Consider the following 25,517-nt stretch of genomic DNA (forward strand, 5'->3'; position numbering starts at 1 on the left):
CTTAAAGGTGGATAGGAAGGTGGAGATGGAGGGGGATTATAGGAGAAAAATCCAAAGTGGGGGTGTAGATAGTTGAAAGCATGCCTGCCTACGAGGTAGACAGACGACTGGGATGCACACGTGACTAGGCTCAACAATTTTGTGGTGCGTTCCTGTGCAGATTAGAGATAGGAGCAAGGCCATGAAGGGATTTAAACTCAAGGATGAGAATTTTAAGTTTGAGGTCCACAGAGGGAATCTATAGTAGTAGTAGCAATGTCACAGAGGTGGCAAAAGAAAACGCATACCTTCCGTCTGCGTTGTAGCAGTAGTCGTCTGGGTTTTTGAGGTGCCGAGTACAGATGCTAAAGAGGATGCTTTGGGAGGAAACAGCTGCTGAATTCTCTGCCAAGCCAGTACCTGGATCAACTTTTCATCAAGCTTACTCAGTTCAATTTCTACAAAAGGAAAGAGAAACAAACCAATTTGGAGTTTCTCTATCAGCGCTTGACATAAAATTCCAATTAAAATGCAGGTTTACGAGACATTTCCTTTTTACTCACATTTTCCAATCTTGAATATCAAAAAAGAAAATTAAATAGATCACTCACTAAAAGTTCTGTCTGGCATGTTGCACACCACCCTACCCACATGAATGATCTGTAAACTGCAGCATGAAATTTAGTTTTGATACCATCTTTTCCTCAAGTGAATGTGAAGCAGATGGGTAACTTGGTACATGCGCATTGGAGGATATTATCTTTTTTTTTTTAAGATTTAGAATATCCAATTCATTTTTTCCAATTAAGGGGCAATTTTACTGCCAATCCACCTACCTACACATATTAGGGTTGTGGGGGCGAAACCCACGCAAACACGGGGAGAATGTGCAAACTCCACACGGGTAGTGACCCAGACCGGGATCGAACCTGGGACCTCGGTGCCGTGAGACAGCAGTGCTACCCACTGCGCCATCGTGCTGCCCCATTGGAGGATATTTTCAATAATTCCTCCGTTTTTGTACAGCTAATAAATGGCCTTTGGTAGATGTACAACTAAATACTTTGAGTTAAAGCTGAAGAACAAAACAAGCCGATTGCGTACAAGGCCACAGAGGTTTCGAGAACAATGTCTTGGCCTCCAGAAGCAGAACCTGTGAACAAGCAGCATTGGAGTCAAGGAGCTGATGTCTTACCTGGGGCTTCTTCCATTTGCTTGCAAAATTCAGAAACACTTTGTTGTGCCTCCACTGATATCAATCAAAGCAAGAATGAGACAGAAGTAAATCTGTGTCAGGCTGATGTTTCAGAGCACATTTACATTTCATTCACAATTAATGTCTCTGCAGCTCAATGGTAGCAGAGGTGAATCGCATAAGTACTTTAAAATCCAAACGAGAACAACCCAAAATGTACCAAGCCCAAAAATGTTTAATGTCTGGTGACACTAAAAGAGATCACTTTAGACAATGCGTCAGAGTACATCCATTACACAAGCTGCTTCCTTAACTGAAGGCTGCCGAAGAGAAAACTTATGAATCAAAATTAAGGAAAAAAAGGGTCATGTGCATTTCTACAAGTTTTGGACCAATTGGTAGGAATGGTGTGCAATGCATTTGTAACCCAAGTTTTTACATCTGCGAAGTGGCAAGTCAACTGGAGAAAAAAGGTCACAGAGGAATTTACAAAGTATTTACCTCCACTTCCTTCCATAGCTGCCTGCAGGGAGTTGGCAAGGTCAAACATGATTGCGGAGTTTGAAGGAGCTGTTAAGGGAACTGATTTATTTCCCATGGACATGCTTGTGGGCAGCACAGTTGGACTCACTTTACCTATCATGAAAAAGATACATATTAGTCATAACCAGTTTTTGGCCAGAAATTGGCCAAGTAGTGTGAAACTTCAACACAGCCAAACGTGTCAGGAAACAAGTACCACTATTCAGAGTAAGATTTACACTCATCTCTTGGCAGTCAAGGAAGAGAAAAGTCAATTTAGTGCACTGAAGTTCAGCCATCCAGTATTTTAACTAACATTCCAGTCTCCAAATTGGTCATCTTACTTGTTGAGTGAAAGGTCTATTTTAACACAACGAGTGCAATGTCCTTAAAGTGCAGACAAAAAGTGAGAAAAACAATTGACTTTTTGTCAAATGCCAGTTTTGAAGAATTCAAACAAGAATATTGACAATTATTATTGGATAGGTTTGCCAACTTTTATTCTGGATAACTTATTCGTTCTACAACCTTCTAAGCCTAGTTTAACTACTAATTCAAAGGCAAAATATTGTGGATGCTGGAAATCTGAAATAAAAACAGATGAAGACCGAAGGTCAGAGATCCAAAACATCAACTCTGTCACAGATGCTGCCACGCCTGTCAAACAGAGAAATTAGGAGGACCAGGCCATTCGGCCCTTTGAGCCTGCTCCGCCATTCAATATGATCACCCAACTATGTTATCTGTTCTCGCTTTCTCCCCATATCCTTCGATTCTTTTAGCCCCAGCAGCTTTATCTAACTCCTTCTTGAAAACATACACTGTCTTGGCCTCAACTGCTTCCTGTAGTAGCGTATTCCACAGGCTCACCACTCTCCTCTTCTCTGTCCTAACAGGTTTACTCCATATCCTTAGACCATGACCCATGGTTCTGGACACACCCAGCATCAGGAGCATCCTTCCTGCATCTGCCCTGTTTAGTCCTGTTAAAATTTCACAGATATCTATGAGAGCCCCCTCTTTCTTCTTAACTCAAGCAAATATAATCCTAACCGACTCAATCTCTCCTCATACATCAGTCCCACCATCCCAGGATTCAGTCTGGTAAACCTTTGCTGCACTCCCTCTATAGCAAGAACATCCTTCCTCAGGTAAGGAGTCCAAAACTCTACGATATTCCAGATGTGGCTTCACCAAAATCTTGTACAATTGCAGAAAGATATCCTGCTCCTGTATTCAAATCCTCTCACCATTAAGGCCAAAATACTGGGCGTCATTCTCCGACCCCCGCCGGGTCGGAGAATGGCCGTTGGCTGCCGTGAATCCCGCCCCCGCCGAAGTCTCCGGTACCGGAGATTGGGCGGGGGCGGGAATCGGGCCGCGCCGGTTGGCGGGACCCCCCGCTGGATTCTCCGGCCTGGATGGGCCGAAGTCCCGCCCAGGAATTGCCTGTCCCGCCGACGTAAATCAAACCTGGTATTTACCGGCGGGACCAGGCGGCGTGGACGGGCTCCGGGGTCCTGGGGGGGGGGGGGGGGGGGTGATCTGACCCCGGGGGGTGCCCCCACGGTGGCCTGGCCTGCGATCGGGGCCCACCGATCCGCGGGCAGGCCTGTGCCGTGGGGGCACTCTTTCCCTTCCGCCTCCGCTACGGCCTCCACCATGGTGGAGGCGGAAGAGACTCTCCCCACTGCGCATGCGCGGGAAACTGACAGCGGCCGCTGACGCTCCCGCGCATGCGCCGCATTTCCGCGCCAGCTGGCAGGGCAACAAACGCCATTTCCGCCAGCTGGCGGGGCGGAAATCCCTCCGGCGTCGGCCTAGCCCCTCAATGTTGGGGCTAGGCCGCCAAAGATGCGGAGCATTCCGCACCTTTGGGCCGGCGCGATGCCCGTCTGATTGGCGCCGTCTTTGGCGCCAGTCGGCAGACATCCCGCCGTTGGGGGAGAATTTCGCCCACTATGTGCCTTCTTTACCACCTGCTGCACCTGCATGCTTACCTTCAGCGACTGATGTTAAGAGGACACCCAGGTCTCGTTGCACATTCCCCTCAATTTATAACCATTCAGATAATAATCTGCCTTCCTGTTTTTGCTACCAAAGTGGATACCTCACATTTATCCACATTATATTGCATCTGCCATGCATTTACCCACTCATTCAGCATTTCCTGCTTGTATTCTAGTTTAACACCCAACTATAATGCTAGTGTGCTGAGATTATGTGCCTGAATTTACGTACATTTTCTAAATAAAATGATTCAAAGGATTTTGTGAACTAGTCTGACATCCTCCTATCATTCTAAAGTGCTATCCCCATACTCAGTAGGATTTTAGCTACACTGTGCTCATTATTTGGCCGCACATTGAAAACATTGATCTGCAATTGAATCATGATGCACACTAATTAAATAAGAGAGCTACAATTCCTCCACATACTTAGGTAAATTGGATATTCTGAATTCGTCCTCAGTGTACCCGAATAGGCGCCAGAGTGTGGCGACTAGGGGCTTTTCACAGTAACTTCATTGCAGTGTTAATGCAAATCTACTTCTGACAATAATAGAGATTATTATTATACTCTAATGGTAATGTTTTGCTGGGGCGGACAACTCCAGATTAGCTCCTACATCTGTCCGAGAAGAGAATGGAGTTCCTTCAAGATGCAAGTAGCTAGTTACTGTAACTGATGGCATGAGTCGGAGGAGGATGACTTACTGAAAAATTAATAGTCATGTTGAGATGCTTATGAATATGTTGATCATAAATAGGATAGGGCGGAATATTAAGAATATCATTCACCCTATGTTTTTCAAAGCTTTAGCTTGACATGCCTATCCAGATTTATTTATAGAAACAGTCCAAATGTCATGAAATCAGTTGATTTTTTAAAAACTTGTTTTGTGGTCGGAACTTGGAAACAACCTTTGTTCACAAAATAAAAGATTTTGCTAGTTAACAAAGAAGATACTCACCTGCAACAGCTGGTGAAATCAGGTTTCGTGAAGGTCCCAACACTGTTGAAACACTATCTACTGCTGCTCTTGGAGGAGTAATAGCCCTAGCTATAGCGGAGGATGTCGTAACAACCTTTGCCATAAACGTGGTAGGTCGCCCAGCAATCTGAACTGAGGCTGCGCTCTTGAGCTGTGAGCTGCTGGTGATCTCAGAACTGGCATACAAAGTAGATAAAGAAGCAGGCACACTTGTCACACTGACAGGAATTCGCTGCAAGCATGAAACAGGTCCTCCTACATTCTCAGATTTGACAAGTGCTCCCACAAAATGGTTTTGGAGGTTGCTGGCTGCTGGTGGTGTAGCTGGTCTCAGCTGAGAATGCAGCCATGCTTGTCCAGATATCTGGCTTGGCACCTGTGTTAATGGTCCCTTTGGTCTCTGTGTGTCTGCCAGCTGTCTGGATGGTTCTGATGAAATGGTGCATGGGAAAGGTCCATTTACTTTTACCTCCGCTGACAAAGGTCCATTAGAAGTTCCACTACTTGATGTCTTGCATGAGGTTTCTGAATATAAACGATGGGCATTTTCTTCCTGTGCCGTGGCAGCACCAGGCTGCTGAGATACAGAGGAACCTGAAGAATTCTGGCTATTGGTCCCTGAGGTGCATGTAACATTGCAGGTCATTGGAGAAGGGGAGGATGATGGTTTCTTTCCAGCTGTTTGATGCGCGCTGTTTAAAGAGCTGTCCGCTGAACACTGGGCTGTGACACAAGGCTTAATATCAGCCCTTTCAGTGTGTTCACTGTCCAAAACTAATGGCATCTGCTTAGCAGATAAATGTTTGAATATGCTGCATTGAAGTGCAACAACACTACGAAGCCACTAGAGGGGGAAAAAAAAAGCACGTGTTAAAAGGGAAAGGTTCAAGAGAAACATGGTACTTAGCGCTTCACAGGTAGACATCATATAATGAATGCCATGCAGCAGAGCCGTAACTTTCTATTCAACATATAGCTTCTATTTTTGAGGATATATGTTCAGCTGAGCATAGCAGTTAGACAAAAACTTCTCATAGTTTCATAGAAGGAAACCTGCCAGTCAACTGATAACACTGAAGTTATTACCTCTTGCTGTTCTTCTTCTGTGGCAAAGTGCTCATTGTTGGAAAGGTGCTTTTGTGACGCAGTAGGAGTCTCGTTACATATCAGCTCTCCATCACGGATTCCCGCCGGTGGAAGGAGAGGAGGTGGATACTGGTACTGGGCCTTAATTGCTTCGGGAACCTTAAAGAAAGGGAAATGAAATTGTTGAATTGAGTTTAAAGGACCACCAACTGAAGCTCTAAAACACACAGATTGCAGCAATTGACAACTTTTGTTTTAGTCCAGCCAAGAACAGTTGTTGATATTTGAAGTTGTATGCAAGCCAACCAAGAATTACAATTATTTCAATGTTTTCAGTACTGATATGAAAAATCCACAAACACGAAGTCAGGAGATATCAGAGTCAAGCACTTCCTACGGTTGACACCAAATTTACTAAAATTCATCCCCCCACCTATCAGTCCACACACAATTCCTGAGATATTAACATTAATGCAACCATAACAAAAACAACTGAAATTAGACTGAACACTTTTGGGTAGCGACTATCTTAGGAATATAAGCCATACTGCCACGGTTCCCCCAACTTTTTAACCTAAAATTACACCAAGACATCATGGTTCGCCTCTGCAAGTAGGAAGGGTAAAAGGCAATTTCTAATACCACGTTGGTTTTACTCACCCAAACACCAAATTTTGATTGCACTGATAATTTTCAGTCTAGCCAATGTTAGTTTGGGTCCCGTGAACTCCAAAAGTAAATTTCTATCACAAGGGTTTCATTTAAAAAGTACATATTGAAGGTTTAAAAAAACCCACACAATTTCCACTTGTATATCTGCGGATTGACAACCTCCCTTCAAGATCATGATACTGATTCATTGATCAGGAAAGAGTGAGGAGCAACTTTAGTGGAAACTTATACTCGGTGAGATCAAGTGCATTACCGTTGCTCTACATTTAAGCAAAAGCAGAGATTCAATTATTTCCCCACATATTTTACCAATATTTGGCATAAAACCAGACTAGGGAAAGATTTAGACCACTACTCAAATTCCCTAAGAAACTTTAACAGCTCCATACAAAACTGAAGTCGATATATTCAGAAATTTTAATGAAAATCAAATCGATTAGTTAGGAGTTAAAAATAATACAATGAACTAGGAAGTCAGATTGGTGCTACTTTTCAGAGAAACTGCCTCAGTTCCTTTCTCAGCCATTTTCCATTCCTCTGGTAAAAGCACTCACTTGGTTAGGCAACCTGACTTGGAATATCTACACTTGCTAGACTTATCACAGCCAACCCACAATTAATATATATTCTTCCTCGTGACTGCCATTCTAACCTAATTATTTAGTATTTGAGGGGGAGGAAGAGAAGGGAAGGGGACTTGCACAGGACTTTGTGTCCTTGATCACTTACCCATAATTCTTAGCAGGAAAAATGTCATGGCAACCCAGGTAGCCTAAATAAATGATCATAGAGTGCTTAGATCAGAGGAATAATAATTAAACATTCACAGTAACTGAATGGAGAAAATATTAACTGCAACAGAAGGAATTCCACTCAGACGTTAAGTTCCTCTGCATATGTTAGGACCCTTAAAAGGGTAAAACAATACTCAAGAATCCAGTACCTGTGTTTCTAGCTACATCAGATGGTAATAAATGAATATAAAAGTGATTCCTGGCAATGAATTGCTGAACCTATTTTATATAAACACCAAAATCTTAGCTGATCTCTCAGAAGGTTCCTAACAGAGCAGGAGTAGAATATTAATTGCAAACAGTGCTACGGTATCTTAATACAATTTAAATTAAAAATGGAAGGAGACTAAATTTGAATGTTTCCTATCCTTACTATATTTTGGGCTGACTAAAAGAAAATAGCTAGTTCCGACCTGTGGCACTCACGGGAATTTGGAAACTGTGTAAATGGAGGTCACCAACAAAATGTGTCCATTTCCACACCAGGGCCCGGATGGGATCCCTGGTCGTGCACTCAGAGCCTGCGCAGACCATCTGGCAGAAGTGTTCGCGGACATCTTTAACCTGTCCCTACTCTACTCCGAGGTCCCCACCTTCTTCAAGAAGACCACCATCATACAGGTGCCAAAGAAGAACCAGGCAACATGCCTCAATGACTACCGTGCGGTGGCCCTGACTTCAATCGTAATGAAGTGCTTCGAGAGGTTGATCATGAAGCGCATCACCTCCATACTCCCAGAACGCCTTGATCCACTGCAATTCGCATACAGTCGCAACCGGTCCACAGCAGACGCCATTTCCCTGGCCCTACACTCATCCCTGGAGCATCTCGACAACAAGGACTCCTACATCAGACTCCTATTTATTGACTGCAGCTCCGCCTTCAACACCATAATCCCAGCCAAGCTCCTATCAAAGCTCCAAAACCTGCAACTGGATCCTCGATTTTCTGACCAACAGACCACAATCAGTAAGAATGAAAAACAACACCTCCTCCACAGTAGTCCTCAATACCGGGGCCCCGCACGGCTGCGTACTTAGCCCCCAACTCTACTCCCTGTACACACACGACTGCGTGGCAAAATTTGGTTCCAACTCTAACAAGTTTGCTGATGATACGACCATAGTGGGCCGGATCTCGAATAACGACGAGACAGAATACATGAGGGAGGTTGAGAACCTAGTGGAGTGGTGCAGCGACAACGATCTCTCTCTCTCAATGCAGGCAAGGGCTGGGCTGAAGCTGCAGCAGGAGCCAGCATGGCCAAGGTGTGTCGGCCCAGCGTTCAACAGAGCAGTTGATGCAGGTTATCCAGGATGGCTTTGCCAAGCAGAAACGGGACCGCCTGGAACCGATAAAAGAGTTGATTGATCGGCTGGAGCACAGATTGGACGCCCAGGATCAGGCGATCCAGAAGGTTGAGAAGGCGCTGGCTGAGCAGGAGGAGCATCAAACTGCAGTGGAGCTGGAGATGTTGAGGGACCAGCAGAAAAGGCTTCTGGAGAAGATAGAGGACCTAGAGAATAGGGGCGTCATTCTCCGACCCCCCGCCGGGCCGGTTGGCGGGACCCCCCGCTGGAATCTCCGGCCCGGATGGGCCGAAGTCCCGCCCAGGAATTGCCTGTCCCGCCGACGTAAATCAAACCTGCTATTTACCGGCGGGACCAGGCGGCGTGGGCGGGCTCCGGGGTCCTGGGGGGGGGGGGGGGGGGCGATCTGACCCCGGGGGGTGCCCCCACGGTGGCCTGGCCTGCGATCGGGGCCCACCGATCCGCGGGCGGGCCTGTGCCGTGGGGGCACTCTTTCCCTTCCGCCTCCGCCACGGCCTCCACCATGGCGGAGGCGGAAGAGACTCTCCCCACTGCGCATGCGCGGGAAACTGACAGCGGCCGCTGACACTCCCGCGCATGCGCTGGGAAATGGACAGCGGCCGCTGACGCTCCCGCGCATGCGCTGCATTTCCGCGCCAGCTGGCGGGGAAACAAACGCCATTTCCGCCAGCTGGCGGGGCGGAAATCCCTCCGGCGTCGGCCTAGCCCCTCAATGTTGGGGCTAGGCCGCCAAAGATGCGGAGCCTTCCGCACCTTTGGGCCGGCGCGATGCCCGTCTGATTGGCGCCAGCTTTGGCGCCAGTCGGCAGACATCCCGCCGTTGGGGGAGAATTTCGCCCTAGGTCCCGGCGGCAGAACTTAAGAATTGTCGGGCTCCCGGAGGGATCTGATGCTGGGGCATACTTGTTTGAGAAGCTGCTGGGGGAGGGGGGCATTCTCCCGACAGGGCGTACAGAGCGCTTGCGAGGAAGCCGCGAACGGGGGACCCTCCAAGGGCAATGGTGGCGAGATTCCACAAGTTCCTGGACAAGGAATGTATTTTTCAGTGGGCCAAGCGAACGCGGAGCTGTAAGTGGGACAGTAGTATCCTGCGGGTTTACCAGGATCTGAGTGTGGAGGTGGCCAGAAAAAGGGCAGGTTTCAACCAAATTAAGTCAATCTTCTCCAAAAAACAGGTGAAGTCTGGACTGCTGTATCCGGCTCGTCTCTAGGTCACATATGAGGACCAGCATCATTATTTTGAGTCGCCCGAAGACACGCTGGACTTCGCGAATAGAAAAGAACTGGTGGTGGGCTGAGAACTTTTGAACTTGTTGGCTTATATTGGTTTTATTTATTTTTTCTCTTCTGTTTTTGAGTTCTGTTTAAGAAGGGGGGGAAAAGTTTTGCGTATTCGGGGTTTTTTTCTGGTGAATGTTGGCAATGCTGTTTGCTTTGATGTGCACTTTTGTGGGATGGAAACGTGCTTGTTTGGGTTTTGGTGTTTTTCTTTCAGTTGGGTGATTGTGTGGGGATCGTTAGATGAGGGAATTTGTTTGTATGAGCGGGGGGGGAAAGGGGAGTGAGGAAACAATAGGTGGGAGACTACTAGCTGGATAGCTAGCTCATGGAAGCGCAGTGGGGGGGGGGTTAGGTTTCAGAATGGTGTTGCTGGGGGGGGGGGGGGGGGTAGTTGTTCTGCTGACGAGGGAGGGACTTTGGTTGAGGGACAGAGAGGAGGTCGGTGGTGGGGGCGGCCGGGGGGAGGGCCAGAGGAGGCGCGGCGCATGGGCTGGAGGCGGGCCCAAGAACAGGGATGGCTGATTGGCGCGGAGGCTGTACACTTTGCCCCCCAACTAGGCTGATCACCTGGAATGTTCAAGGTTTAAATGGGCCGGTTAAGAGGGCATGTGTGTTCGCACACCTGAGGGGACTGAAGGCAGACGTGGTAATGTCGCAGGAGACACACCTTAGAGTAGTGGACCAGGTTAGATTGAGGAAAGGCTGGGTCAGTCAGGTCTTCCACTTGGGGCTGGACACAAAGACTAGAGGGGTTGCGATCTTGATTAATAAGCGGGTGATATTGGAGGTGGGTTGAATAGTTTCGGATGTGGGAGATCGATATATTATGGTTAGTGGTAAGCTGGAGAGGCTGAAGGTAGTGCTGGTTAATGTGTATGCGCCAAATTGGGATGCCGTGAAATTTATAAAGAGGATGTTGGGAAAGATACCTGGACTCGCACAAGCCGGTCATGGGAGGGGACTTTAATACAGTTATTGATCCCGGCCTGGATCGGTCATGCTCGAAAACGGGCAGGGTGCCAGCAATGGCCAAGGATCTGAAAGGGTTCATGGAGCAGATGGGGGGGGGGGGGGGGGGGGGATCCATGGGATAGAGGAGGGCATTTGGGCGGACGCGTTGAGTAGAGTCAACGCGACTGCAACTTGTGCCAGGCTCAGCCTGATTCAATTCAAGGTCGTTCACAGGGCCCACATGACAGTGGCCCGGATGAGCAGATTCTTTGGGGTGGAAGACAAGTGTGCAAAATGTGCGGGAGGACCAGCGAACCATGTCCACATGTTCTGGGCATGTCCAAAGCTTAGGGGATTTCGGCAGGGGTTTGCTGATGTCACGTCCAAGGTGTTAAATACAAGGGTGGCATTGAGTCCAGAGGTGGCGATTTTCGGGGTGACGCAGGATCCGGGACTCCAGGAGGAGAAAGAGGCAGACTTTCTGGCCTTTGCTTCCCTGGTAGCCCGGAGACGGATACTATTAGCTTGGAAGGACTCAAAGCCCCCTAAGTCGGAGACCTGGCTATCGAACATGGCTAGCTTTCTCTCCTGCGGCCTGGGGAATGCGGGCAGCATAATCAAAGACCCCACTCTTATTCACCAAAGGCTTACTCACTCTTCCAACTTCTTCCATCGGGCAGGAGATACAGAAGTCTGAGAACACGCATGAACAGACTCAAAAACAGCTTCTTCCCCGCTGTTACCAGACTCCTAAATGACCCTCTTATGGACTGACCTCATTAACACCCTGTATGCTTCATCCGATGCCGGTGCTTATGTAGTTACATTGTATACCTTGTGTTGCCCAATTATGTATTTTCTTTTATTCCCTTTTCTCCCCATGTACTTAATGATCTGTTGAGCTGCTCGCTGAAAAATACTTTTCACTGTACCTCGGTACAAGTGACAATAAACAAATCCAATCCAATCCAACACAACATCAAGAATATAGTGAAGATTGTGGTTCAAACTAAGAAGCCTGCACAAGGAGTTTTAATAGTGGTTTGTCTTAAATAAGTGTGCAAGGAACAAAGTCGTACAGAATGCTATCAAATTGCACCATTAAGCCACTGATGCATTCTTTACAAGTTTGTTAAGATTTTAATATTTTGCAACCAGATGGTTCTGTAATGATGTCTCACAGAAGAGAAAGTGCTGGTAAATTTCTGGTCAGAGCTGACCGCATTAGGAATGAGTCTGCATGACTGAAAAGGAATATTAAATATTCAGAGCTCAGTATGTACATTTATTAATCTGCAACCACTGGCACTTGAAATGAAAAATTCCAGCGCCTGTTCGGGGAGGCTGGTACAGGAATTGAACCGTGCTACTGGCCTGCCTTGGTCTGCTTTTAAAGCCAGTGATTTAGCCCTTTGCTAAACCAGCCCCTTCAAGTACGTATACGTATACAGAAAAAACATTCTTCACATATCCTGGGATTGTATAATGGGCTTAGTCACTGACATTTTCAGATGGCATCAATAGTACAGAAATTTTAGAAACCCTCCCAACACGTTGACAGAAAAGCAACAGTTGACCTCAAACTTCATTCTTTACATGAAACGTAAGGCAATTCCAACCTAGCTGGGCAACAATAGAGTACCCCAAGTAGGTTGTTTAATGTTCTTCTGCCAAATTGCAGAGTACAGCACAAGAAATTCATATCAGAATATCACTCACTTTCATATTTTTCCTTTTCACTGGCTTTGTATGTCGGCGATTGGGTGGATGCTTCCTGTGGATCTTGTTTAGAAAGTCTATCTTGATTGCATGCTGTGATATACGGTCTTGAAACTTGTCAAATATCCTGCACCTATTGCTTAATGTCATGTTCTTCTGATTAAGCTGAATGGAAATTAAAATAAGTTTAACAGGATTCAATTAATAATTTACTTGATTTGCATTTTTCATTTCTCATCAAAACATGTAAATTGCATGCATCAGGGAATGTTATCACAACAACCGCATTTAGGACTATGTTTTCAGTAGATAAGAAAATTAAAAACCATTGTTTAGACATGTGAAGGAGGACAGTGCAAGTGCATATCTTTCCTCCTTCAACTTTATTAGTCATTGTTCGTAAAATGCAAAGTCAAAATGGTGAACGGAAGTCTGGTGCATTTATGGTGATTTAATTCATAAACAATACTCAATGGATGGTAAAATCCTATAACTTTCAGGAAGACGCACAATACATTGCATCATCAGCTTGAGATACATTTTTAATCCTTGCTGAATTATTTGTTTTATTGATAGTACAATAGTGTTAGTGAAGACTGATTGAGTCAGAGAGTAAAGGTCAACCTTGACTCTCTCTCCCATGCCAAAATTTAAAAAAGAGACAATTTTGATTTGGGCATCTGACAGGGATGCAAAATTGCTTACCACCACATGTTCGATGTGATTGGGGCACATCCATCTCCCTGTTGGCATTGCAGTAAGAGGTGGGTCCAGGCAGTCCATGTGGAACAATAATGGGCAGTAATCACACTGGACAAGGGGAGCCACTCTACAACTCCTAGGAAGTAAATATCACATTGTTATGTCATCTCTTAAATGTAAGTGGAAACAAACAATGGGCAGAAAATAGATCAATGGCAGCTCTTTAAATTTAAGATAGCGGGGGGGGGGGGGGAGAGAAAGAGAGAGAGACAGGAGAAAAGGCAGAAAATGAAAATAAGGGGGCAGATTTTGATGTTAAGTACTGTACACATTAGAAAGTCTTCTTAGTTTAGCACTACTAGCTCACGGCGCTGAGGACCCGGGTTCAATCCCGGCCCCAGGTCACTGTCCATGTGGAGTTTGCACATTCTCCCCGTGTCTGCGTGGGTCTCACCCCCACAACCCAAAAAGGTGTGCAGGGTAGGTGAATAGCCCATGCTAAATTGTCCCTTAATTGGGAAAAAAATCTGATTACACTAAATTTTTTAAAAAGTCTTCTCAGTGTTTGAGCCATTTATCTCAAAAGCAGAAAATCAAACAGGTTTTGTTTCCGGTATAATACCTGCTGGTTTTCTTTCATGTGATTTACTAGATGATCATTCATAGCAAGATATGGAATTATTTGTCCATATGGTATTGTTACAAGTAAATTATCACACTTAAATTCTGATATTGTCCAATCAAGAGGTAGATATGAATGGATTCAATTTTCCAATATAAAGCACCTCTCTTCAGTTTACTCACAGAATATGCACCTATATTCAGCAGTTACATCACCAAATTATACTGCGCCTGCCAAGTATTGAATAATTATCAGTACTCCACTCTTCTGCTCCAATATCGGTTCTCTGGGGAATCTCCCCAAAGAGCACTTCAGCTTTTATCCCACGCTGCATTATTTAGATACCTGGAGAAAGCCCCATAAAGCTAATGTCAAAATGCCTTTGAAATGTGATAGCAGCTCTTTTAAAACAGACAGAATAAGTCATAAGGTTTGGATGAAGACTCTTTAGTCTGTTTGATTTCATTTGTCCAGGATATTGATTCTGCTGTGTTCTGGTTATATCATCCAGCTGTTTCTTGAACAATCTTAGCCTAAAATACCCTTCCAAGCATCACATTTCAGCTGTCAATCAAGCTTTGCCATGAAAAAATATTTCCTGTTCTCGGTCTTAAACTTGTTCTTCACAGTGAACTTATCCCCGGTTGCCCTGCTGCTTTGACTCATCTGGTTTAGGTTACTTTCTCTATACCAGATAATACCTTGCTTTATACGCTGTCTTTTTTAGGTTGTACAGCCTCCAAGACAAAATTGGATTGTGATCATTTGTCGCGTCAGGGCATTCGGGAGAGTTAAGGCATTGGCCAATGGGGGAGGTAACAGTAGAGATATTGGGAGTCTTAATTTTTTTTTGTTAAAAACCAAATAGATGGTTATGGATTCAGCCTTTTAACACACCAGGATCTTGTCCCTGGGGTTAATCCAAAATATCTGAATTTAAACGCTTTTGTTACCTTAACTTGGATGATGGTTTCCCTAAAGGACTGCACCATTTTATATTCAGCACTCAAGCCTGAAACTGCAGTTACTGACATAAATCCAGAGACTCAGGGTAATTCTCCAAGGATCCAGGTTAAAATCCCGCCATGGTGAAATTTGAATTCACTAAAAATCTGGAATTAAAAGTCTAACGATCACCATGAAGCCATTGTTGTAAAAACCCTTTTAGTTCACCAATGTCCTTTAGGGAAAGAAATGTGCTGTCCTTACCTGATCTGGCCTATATGTGACTCCAGACCCACAGCAATGCGGTTGACTCTTAAATGCGCTCTATCAAGCCACTCAATTGAAGGGCAATCAGGGATGTGCAAGAAGTGCTAACACAGCCAGTGATGCCCACATCCCATGACTGAATAAAGTAGCAGGATCTGGAAGCAAATCCTGCACAACTGCTAACATGATGCAGCAATTAAACTGGGCGCTATCGTTTAACAAACACCAAGGACCCATATAACGTATGCCACTTCGCTCCTGCTTGCAATACCATTAATTTTTTTAAGATTCCATATAATGGAAACAAAAGCTATGTCCGTTCTCCGATGGTAAAGTGACCACAGTACTGACACCCCAATAAAATCTATATTGAGAGGCTTTGTTTAAAAAATATCTTGTAGCAATTTATAATTCACTGCATGCTGATTTGAAATGTTACAAGGTAGTAAACTAGTGCTTATGGTTATAAATTCAAATTATTCGTCACAATGGAACAGGTGCTGAGCCAAGGCCACTGTTCACCCCTTTCCTCCTCCAAATTTGGAGATTGGGAGGTGATGGCCCTGCCATTATTTGCGTTCAAACAAGCAAGCGCTGAGCATCAAGATCAATCCTTGATGAGTAAGCATCAAGTTTTAAATAAATGCCAAATTAAAAGCAGTGCAAGTCTCCTCACCGCAATTGGGGACAACGTCAAGATTTGGTTCAACGGAGTGTTTCTGAAGCAAGTAAGGGTGATTAGGACGTTGTTTCTCAAGGCATAGTTTGATAATTACATGAAGCAGCAAACAGGTTTTTGGGCAATCTGCGCATGTTCTCAGTAGTGCAATGGCAAAAGGAAATCAAGATTTGTACTCCAATTTATGCTTTTTGCATTTGCTGGTAACTATTCGAGATCCTGGACCAATGTTGACTGGATCTAAAAAGCTTCAACACATATTGCTAGCAAGTCCAAAAGCGTTAGTTTTGTCAGTTTCAGGAAAGAAAGACTTGCATTTGTCCATCGTCTTTCATGCCCTTAGGATGCCCTCAAATACTTCTTAAGTGCAGTCACTATTGTAATGTTGGTATCCAATTCGCACAGAAGTTCTTTCAAAGAACCAGCAAATGATCATATAGTCTGGTTGAGTAACTATGACAGAATGATGACCGTCGGTCAGGACGCTGGGTAGAAATCGCTTTTTCTTAATTGAAATAATGCAGTGGAATGTTTTTCATCCACCAAAGGGGGCAGGCAGCCTTTGAAAGAATTATGCAGGCAAATATGAAAAGCATTTTGTACACAAAATCCAATAAATGGCAATGATGAGAATGACAAATTAATCTGCTTTTCAATAGTGCAGAAGGTCGTCCAGGGCATTCTTATTTAAATAATCCCATGAAATTTGAACATCCACCTGAACCAAGCAGATAAGGTCTCTATTTAATGTTTTTCTTTTTGGAAGAGACTCTCTTAATGAATAGGGAATTTTGCTAGATATTAAAACAAACAGAAATCACAGGTGCTAATGGACATACAGTACCCCTCTAATCTCAGTCTGCGCTTAAGAATGAACAGATGCAAGTGCCCATGTCCCAGAGTGTTGGTTCAAACTTAAGTGCATTTGCACAGTCCAATATTCCCTTTATGCATTCTCGCCAGGTGAGGCCACATGCCAGAAATGCTCACACAATAAACCTGATCATCCATTTGTTCCCCCTTTATTCAATCCCAAAGGCATCAGCTCATGTTTCATGATCAGAGGGGCCTACATTATTTTCTGAAGTGACCACGGTTTTCATTTGACTCTAGACAGTGAGCATAGATGGTTACAGAATTCACCGGTACTATCATACTTACGCCCAACATATTCACCACATATACACTTTTTTTGGAAACAGCTTATTGGATAGTATTCAAGAATGAAAACTACAGCTTTTAACAATCTCTTGCCTATAAAGCTCTCAAACTAATTGCATACCATGTTTTTGAGACCACAAGTGTTACAACAACTAGGAATTAAACCCGGTGACTTCCTGCTCTGTATTGGTCCATCACCTCACCTGGTCTTTCATGTACTCAAATTTTAGAGGAGCGCACATATTTTTGCTGATGTAATTTCAATACTACTTCTGCATCATTGAATAGTTAACTTTAACAATACTTGCTCAAGGACTTTGAGCAAAATCATTTGGTGAAAGACAGTCATGCTACGCGTTTCTTCACGGTGAGACTTTGCCTCAGGAATTCCAACAGCTATGAAAGTAATGATCTCCAATCTGCTCTGATCCCGAGGCAAACGTGCAACCAACGTAGCTAAACTTACTAATTGCAAAAATTCACTAGATTCAGAAAAGATTAGAAAATAGCTAATGTAACTCCTTTATTCAATAAGGGAGGCGGACAAATCAGGAAGCTATAGGCCGGTTATCTTAACATCGGTCACAAGGGGCAGCACGGTGGCACAGTGGGTTAGCACTGTAGCCTCACAGCACCGAGGTCCCAGGTTCAATCCCGGCTCTGGGTCACTGTCAGTGTGGAGTTTGCACATTCTCCCTGTGTTTGCGTGGGTTTTGCCCCCACAACCCAAAAAATGTTCAAGCTAGGCGGATTGGCCACGCTAAATTGCCCCTTAATTGGAAAAAAATGAATTGGGTACTCAAAAAAAAAATTTTTTTTAAAACAAAAACATTGGTCACAAGGAAGATGCTATAGGGGTGGCATGTGGCGCAGTGGTTGACACTGGGACTGCGGCGCTGAGGACCCGGGTTCGAATCCCGGCCCTGGGTCACTGTCCGTGTGGAGTTTGCACATTCTCCCCATGTCTGCGTGGGTTTCACCCCCACAACCCAAAGATGTGCAGGTTAGGTGGATTGGCCACGCTAAATTGCCCCTAAAAAAAAAAAGAAATGGAAAAAATATATAATTAGGTACTCTAAAATTATTTTTTAAAAAGGGAAGATGCTAGATGTTATAACATGACACTCAAATTAATTCAAGGTTATTAGGCGGTCAACATGGCTTTATGAAAGGGAAATGACGTATAACCAATTTATTGGGAGTTTTATTTTAAAAAAAAAAGGAACATATCAGGATAAAGGGGAACTGGTGGATTTTCAGAAGGCATTTGATAAGATTATTGTATATAATATAAGCGCATGGTGCAGGGTGTAATGTATGGATAGAAGATTGACTAGCTAGCGGGAAACAGTAGGCATTGATTGGATCAACTAGGTCTGTATTTACTGGAGTTTAAAAGAGTGAGAAAGGATCTCATTGAGCGGGAGACTGGATGAAAGGATGTTGTTTCCCTTGGTTGGGGTGTCGAGAACAGGGATTTTCAAAGTGCAGGTCACAACCTGCGGGCAGGTGCCGGAAGGGTTGTGGAGTTGAGGGCCGCATTGTTCTCGAAAAAATAATTTCTTCTCACTGCACCCATCAGACGGTAACGACATTTAAAATGAGAACCGTTGGATGATCAGCCGTGCAGTCTTCCGACCATAAACGGCAGAGCGAGCAACGCGGGAGCCCACCAAATTACCGGACAGGGATCAAGGACCCAGGAGATAGAAATCCCGCCCACCGAGAACTGAATAACGAGGAGCTGGCAGTTCTATTGAATGGGAGCGCCACTGGGGATAGTACATAATAATAAGAATCCACGGTAGCACAATGGTTAGCACTGTTGCTTCACAGCTCCAGGGTCACAGATTCGATTCCCGGCTTGGATCACTGTCTGTGCAGAGTCTGCACATTCTCCCAGTGTTTGCGTGGGTTTCCTCCGGGTGCTCAGATTTCCTCCCAAAAGTCCTGAAAGGCATGCTGATGGGTAATTTGGACATTCTGAATTCTCTCTCGTACCTGAATAGGTGCCGGAATGTGACGACTAGGGGCTTTTCACAGTAACTTCATTGCCTACTTGTGACAATAATAAAGATTATTATTAAACCAACTGAACTTCAAACAGCAGGGAACGGATGATGATTGCTTTCGACACTGAAGAAATAGATGCTTTCCAAAAGTCATTGAAAATTTGGCATGTGCGAGTACAAAGCCAAAACAACTGCATGCTCCCCACACTGCTATGGCACATCAAAGCAAACAGTGTAAGTAAGAGAACCGTCAATAGACTGACCAGCCTTATTTAGTCACACCTGGCTGTGCTGATCAATAGTTTTTGCTGCTACTTTCAAGAGGAGTTTCAGATTTTGAATCAGAAGTGGATGAATATTCCCTTTGAGTTTGAGACCCCATAGTCAGTTATTAACTTACAGCTGACTCCAAATGAGACGGAGCTGCTGCACCTGACCTGTGACAGCACATTAAAAACACACCAAGTCCATGAGATTGTCAGAATTATGGAGTAGCATCTCCCAGTATCCAGTGCAGAATAAAACTAGCATTTTGTCACTATTGCCCTTCACAACGATTGACATGTGCGAGGTTGGATTTTCTGATCTCACAAAGATGAAGATGGCACAAAGGAATCAGCTGAACACTGCAGGTGAATGTGCATTGTCCTCTCCTTCTGTGAGCCCGATTGATATCGTGAGGACCAAGCAGGCTCAACTGTCACATTAAAGGTAAACGAACGTGACGTGGGTTGCGAAGGTCAACCGGTGGGCAAAAAAGGGTCTCCGGGAAAAATAATTTGAAAAACACTAGTCTAGAACAAATGGCCATAGTCTCAGGGTAGAGTATTTACGACTCAGATGAGGAGATTTCTACAGAGACTGGTGAACCAGTGGAATTCTCTAACCCAGAACACTGAACAGTAATCAAGAATTAAAACTAGAGTTCTGTTTAACAGTTCTTTGCCGGTAAAAGGTCTCAAACTAATTGCATACAATATTTCTGAAAACATTGAGAAAATTGGGAATCAAACTTGTGACTTCCTGCTCTGTATTGCTCATCACCTCACCTAGTCTTTCATTTACTCAGACTTGAGGAACTGCATATTTCTGGTGTAGTGACAAAAATATTGGAATTTCTGCATTACATAATACCTGCTCAAGGGCAAAGTCATTTAGTGAAGGACAGTCATGCTGCAAGTTTCTCAGCAATAACCTGCTCACAGTCACTCAGTTTGGGTTCAGTCAGGGTCACTCAGCTCCTAACCTCATTACATACAGCCTTGGTGCAAACATGGACAAAAAAGCTAGAGGAGAGGTGAAATTAACTACTCTCGACATCAAGGCAGCATTTGACCGAGTATGGCATCAAGAAGCCCTGGCAAAACTGTAGTCAATGGGAATCAGAGGGGTAACACTCCGCTGGCTGGAGTCATACCTGGCACAAAAGAAGATGGTTGTGGCCGTCAGCGGTCTCAGCTACAGAACATCACTGCAAGTCCCGAAAGTCGCGCTGTTAGATAATTTGGATAAAATGAATTCTCCCCGGGTACCCGAACCGGCGGTGGAATGTGGCAACTTGGACCATTTTACAGTAACTTAATTGCAGTGTTAATGTAAGCCTACTTGTGACAATAAAGATTATTATATTATTATAGTTCCTCAGAGTAGTGTCCTAGTCCTAACCATAGTCAGCTGCTTCATCAATGACCTGCCTTACATCATAAGGTCAGAAGTGGGGATGTTCCCAGCTGACTGCACGATTCGCTACTCCTCAGGCACCAAAGCAGTTCATGTCCAAAAGCAGCAAGACCTGGGCAATATACAGGCTTGGGCAAGTGGCAAGTAACATTTGCACCACCCAAAGTGTCAAACAATGACCATCTCCAACAAGAGGGGATCAAACTATCGTCCCACGATATTCAATGGCATTACTATCTCTGAATCCTCCACTATCAACATCCTGGGGGTTACCATTGACCAGAAACCGAACTAGATTAGCTATATAAATACTGTAGCTACCACAACAGGTCAAAAGCTAGGAATCCTGCGGTGAATAACTCACCTCCTGACCACCCCTCCAAAGCCTGTCTACCATCTTCATAGCACAAGTCAGGAATGTGATGGAATACTCTCCACTTGCCTGGATAAGTGCAACTCCAACAACATTCAGGAAACTCGACACAATCAAGGACAAAGCAGCCCAGTTGATTGTTATTCCTTCCACCGACATTCAATCACCGATGAAGAGTGGCAACCATGTGTGCCATCTACAAGATGCATTGGAGGAACTTACCAATGATCCTGAGGCAGCACCTTCCAAATCCTCGAACACTACCATGTAGAAGGACAAGAGCAACAGATACCTGGGAACAGCATCACCTAGAGGTCCCGCTCCAAGTCACTCACCATCCTGACTTGGAAATGTATCGCCGTTCCTTCACTGTTGCTGGGTCGGAATTCTGAAATTCCCTCCCGAACAGCATTGTGGGTGCTCCTAATCTCAGGGACTGCAGTAGTTCAAGAAAGCAGCTCACCATCACCTTCTGAAGGGCAACTAGGGATAGGCAATAAATGCTGGTCTCGCCAATGACAACCCATAAACTATTTAAAAAAAAAAAAAATGGTGTGACTGCCTAAGATATTCCAACAAACATGAAAAGAATGGTCTGCTTGAGAGGAAAAAGCTTTCCTAACTTTTAATGTCTCAATTGTCTTGTAAATGCAAAACTCACCTACAGAAGGCAATGCTAGTACATCAGCATCAAAATACTCAACCAGAAAAACAGTTGATCAGCATGAATTACAAGTACAGTCTGCTCTCCTGTTAAAAAGTTGATTCATTTGCATTATCTACCAACTAGAATTTGAGTTATCTACCAACTAGAATTGATGTGGAAATGCCAACGTTGGACTGGGGTGAGCATAGTACGAAGTCTTACAACACTAGGTTAAAGTCCAACAGGTTGGTTTCAAATCGCTAACCTTCAGAGCACTGAGGAAGGAGCAGTGCTCCGAAAGCTAGTGATTTGAAACAAACCTGTTGGACTTTTAACCTGGTGTTGTAAGACTTCTTGCTGAACTAGAATTGAAATCAAGCAAATTATCTCCATGCTGTCTTTTTGTGAATTACTAATTAATTCATTTTTTCTTTGATGTGGAGATGCCGGTGTTGGACTGGGGTGAGCACAGTACGAAGTCTGACAACACCAGGTTAAAGTCCAACAGGATTGTTTCGATGTCACTAGCTTTCGGAGCGCTGCTCCTTCCTCAGGTGAATGAAGAGGTATGTTCCAGAAACATATATATAGACAAATTCAAAGGTGCCAAACAATGCTTGGAATGCGACCATTAGCAGGTGATTAAATCTTTACAGATCCAGAGATGGGGTAACCCCAGGTTAAAGAGGTGTGAATTGTATCAAGCCAGGACAGTTGGTAGGATTTCGCAGGCCAGATGGTGGGGGATGAATGTAATGCAACATGAATCCCAGGTCCCGGTTGAGGCCGCACTCATGTGTGCGGAACTTGGCTATAAGTTTCTGCTCGGCGATTCTGCGTTGTCGCGCGTCCTGTAGGCCGCCTTGGAGAACGCTTACCCGGAGATCAGAGGCTGAATGCCCTTGACTGCTGAAGTGTTGCCCGACTGGAAGGGAACATTCCTCCCTGGTGATTGTTGCGCGATGTCCGTTCATTCGTTGTCGCAGCGTCTGCATGGTCTCGCCAATGTACCACGCTTCGGGACATCCTTTCCTGCAGCGTATGAGGTAGACAACGTTGGCCGAGTCGCACGAGTATGTACCGCGTACCTGGTGGGTGGTGTTCTCACGTGTAATAGTGGTATTCATGTCGATGATCTGGCACGTCTTGCAGAGATTGCCATGGCAGGGTTGTGTGGTGTCGTGGTCACAGTTCTGAAGACTGGGTAGTTTGCTGCAAACAATGGTTTGTTTGAGGTCGCGCGGTTGTTTGAAGGCAAGTAGTGGGGGTGTGGGGATGACCTTGGCAAGATGTTCATCGTCATCAATGACGTGTTGAAGGCTGTGAAGAAGATGACGTAGTTTCTCCACTCCGGGGAAGTACTGGACGACGAAGGGTATTCTGTCGGTTGTGTCCCATGTTTGTCTTCTGAGGAGGTCAGTGCGGTTTTTCGCTGTGGCGCGTTAGAACTGTCGATCGATGAGTCGAGTGCCATATCCCGTTCGTACGAGGGCATCTTTCAACGTCTGTAGATGTCTGTTACGCTCCTCCTCGTCTGAGCAGATCATTTTTTCTTTAGTAAAGCAGGTGGGGACTACTGTGCCATAATTGGAGTATGAATGATCTAGCCAAACAGTTGGTGTTTTATTAGCACATTTTCACTAGTTTACTACCTTGTAACATTTCAAATCAGCATGCAGTGAATTATAAATTGCTACAAGATATTTTTTAAACAAAGCCTCTCAATATAAATTTGTTCTGTTTCTACATTCAGATATTTTACTTCCAAGAGGTGATCTTTCCTACACACTTTGTTGGTTTATTATATTTACAGGAAAAAAAGGCAACATGCTTTGCATTTCTGGCTGATGAAGTGGTTAATATGGACTTTTGTGTTCGTTCACAGGGACTCGAGGCTTAAGAACAGGAATGAACCCTTCGAGCCTGCTCTACTCGTCAAGATCTTGGCTGATCTGGTACTGGTGCCCACTCCACTTTCCTGTCCGCCCCCCCCCCCCCCCCCCCCCCCCCCCCCAATAACCCTCAACTCTTTTTGTCTATCAAAAATATGTCTAACTGTGCCTTGAATAAACTCAATAACTCAGCCTCCACAAAGTAATGACCCTCTGGGAGAAAAACCTCCTCCTCATCTCAGTCTTAAAAGGAAGACCTCTAATTCTTAAAGTGTGTCCCCAAGTTCCGGTCTCTCCTACAAGTGGAAACTTCCTCTCGGTATCCACCTTATCAAGTCTCATCAAGATCTTGTATGTTTCAATAAGATCACCTCTCATTCTTCTAAACTCTAACTAATACAGGCCCAACCTTTTCAAACCTTCTTTCATAGGATAAATCCTTCATCCCAGAAATGATTCCTCACTCTTGGTGTGACACAAATGACCTTCAGGTTTGTTCCACAATTACCTATAATTGTTTCATTGCTCAGGAGGAAGGTGGAGTTCGGGGGAGGGGGAGAAGAGGAGAGAGAGAGAAAAAAAGAGGCTGTGGACAGGAAGCATGAATCAGACTGACCATGTATCATAGCTGTACATTCTCAACAAAAAACAACTAACCAGGTTCCAAAAGATGATGATCTTTTAAAACTACAGATTTATTGGGAAACAACTATAAGTATCCAGCAAGGCACTTGTACCATTGCAGTTAAACAGAAAAGTTAATCTGCAAAGTCCTGGACATAGCTAGTCAAGTTAATGTGCAGGACATCTCTAATTAACAATACCATCTCGTGTTCTCAAGATTATTCTTACAAGACACCATTATGATGCAAAGTTATCTAGCTCTTTCATTTTAAAAAGCCAAAATAAGACTATATTACTGTTTCGTACAGAATATGGACAAGTGATAAAATATGAAGTGCAGACCCAACTTAAAGTGAGCAGTACAGAAAGTCTCTGTACTGCTATAGAGCCCAAAATGAAGAACTGAAAATAGTAACTGTACAAATAAGTTCTAGAAATATATATACACATCAATACTGGCAGAAAACAATGGTATTTTGTGACAACTTGTGCAAATCTTGGACACAACTTTGCAAATCAAATAACAAACACTTGGAAGAGTACACAATCTGGGCAGCACGGTAGCACAGTGGCTAGCACAGTCTCTTCACAGTGCCAGGATCCCAGGTTTAATTCCCTGCTGGGTCACTGTCTGTGCAGAGTCTGCACGTTCTCCCCGTGGCTGCGTGAGTTTCCTCCAGGTGCTCCAGTTTCCTCCCACAGTCCAAAGACGTGCAGGTTAGGTGGATTGGCCATGCTAAATTGCCCTTAATGTCCTAAAAGGTTAGGAGGGGTTATTGGGTTACGGGGATAGGGTGGAAGTGAGGGCTTAAGTGGGTCGGTGCAGACTCAATGGGCGAATGGCCTTCTTCTACACTATGTTCTAACCATCTCATTTTACAGAAGCTAATTGTTCTGCAGTTCTAACAGTTTCCATTTTTCTTTTATAAAGATGTGCTAATATCTCTTAAGGGTTCTGAAGTATTAATAGTACATTATGATGGAAATAAACAACAGGTGGATTGGCATCTGAAAAAGGATAGAGCAGATTAACAGTTCATGTTGAGACAGAAGATTCCAGCAGGAGTGTTTGGCTTGATGTGCATTTCCAGCCAGATCCTTTTAATTCCATATTTCCAACAGAGTTTTGTTTCTGTCTTTTCACAAGCTGAATGCTCTGGCAAAATGGACTGGATTGTATTATGTAACAATTGTTAATTGTACAAAGTATTTCTCCCCCCTTTTTTTAAACTTAAAGTGCCCAATTATTATTTTTAATTAAAGGGCAAATTACATACCCTGCATACCTTTGGGTTGTGGGCGAGACTTGCGCACAGAATGGGCAAACTCCACACGGACAGTGACCTGGGGAGAGGATCGAACCCGGGTCCTCGGCGTTGTGAGGCAGC

At 44.5% G+C, this 25,517-nt stretch overlaps 1 protein-coding gene across 3 annotated transcripts in view; it reads right to left on the reverse strand.

Annotated features, from left to right (window-relative positions):
• phf12b (PHD finger protein 12b) overlaps window positions 1-25,517 on the reverse strand; it is an 88,870-nt gene that overhangs the window by 13,609 nt on the left and 49,744 nt on the right. For 2 of the 3 annotated variants that reach the window (XM_072469580.1, XM_072469578.1), the window contains exons 6-12: window positions 13,232-13,364; window positions 12,527-12,691; window positions 5,778-5,936; window positions 4,671-5,535; window positions 1,676-1,810; window positions 1,175-1,228; window positions 288-437 (exon numbers count right to left, since the gene is read on the reverse strand). In XM_072469580.1, the coding sequence (XP_072325681.1) occupies window positions 288-437; window positions 1,175-1,228; window positions 1,676-1,810; window positions 4,671-5,535; window positions 5,778-5,936; window positions 12,527-12,691; window positions 13,232-13,364 (1,661 nt within the window). The remainder of the gene's footprint in view (window positions 1-287; window positions 438-1,174; window positions 1,229-1,675; window positions 1,811-4,670; window positions 5,536-5,777; window positions 5,937-12,526; window positions 12,692-13,231; window positions 13,365-25,517) is intronic. The other variant, XM_072469579.1, reaches the window with a different exon arrangement.

The sequence above is a fragment of the Scyliorhinus torazame genome, chromosome 12, assembly GCF_047496885.1.
Source record: "Scyliorhinus torazame isolate Kashiwa2021f chromosome 12, sScyTor2.1, whole genome shotgun sequence".
NCBI classification, from domain to species: Eukaryota; Metazoa; Chordata; class Chondrichthyes; order Carcharhiniformes; family Scyliorhinidae; genus Scyliorhinus; species Scyliorhinus torazame.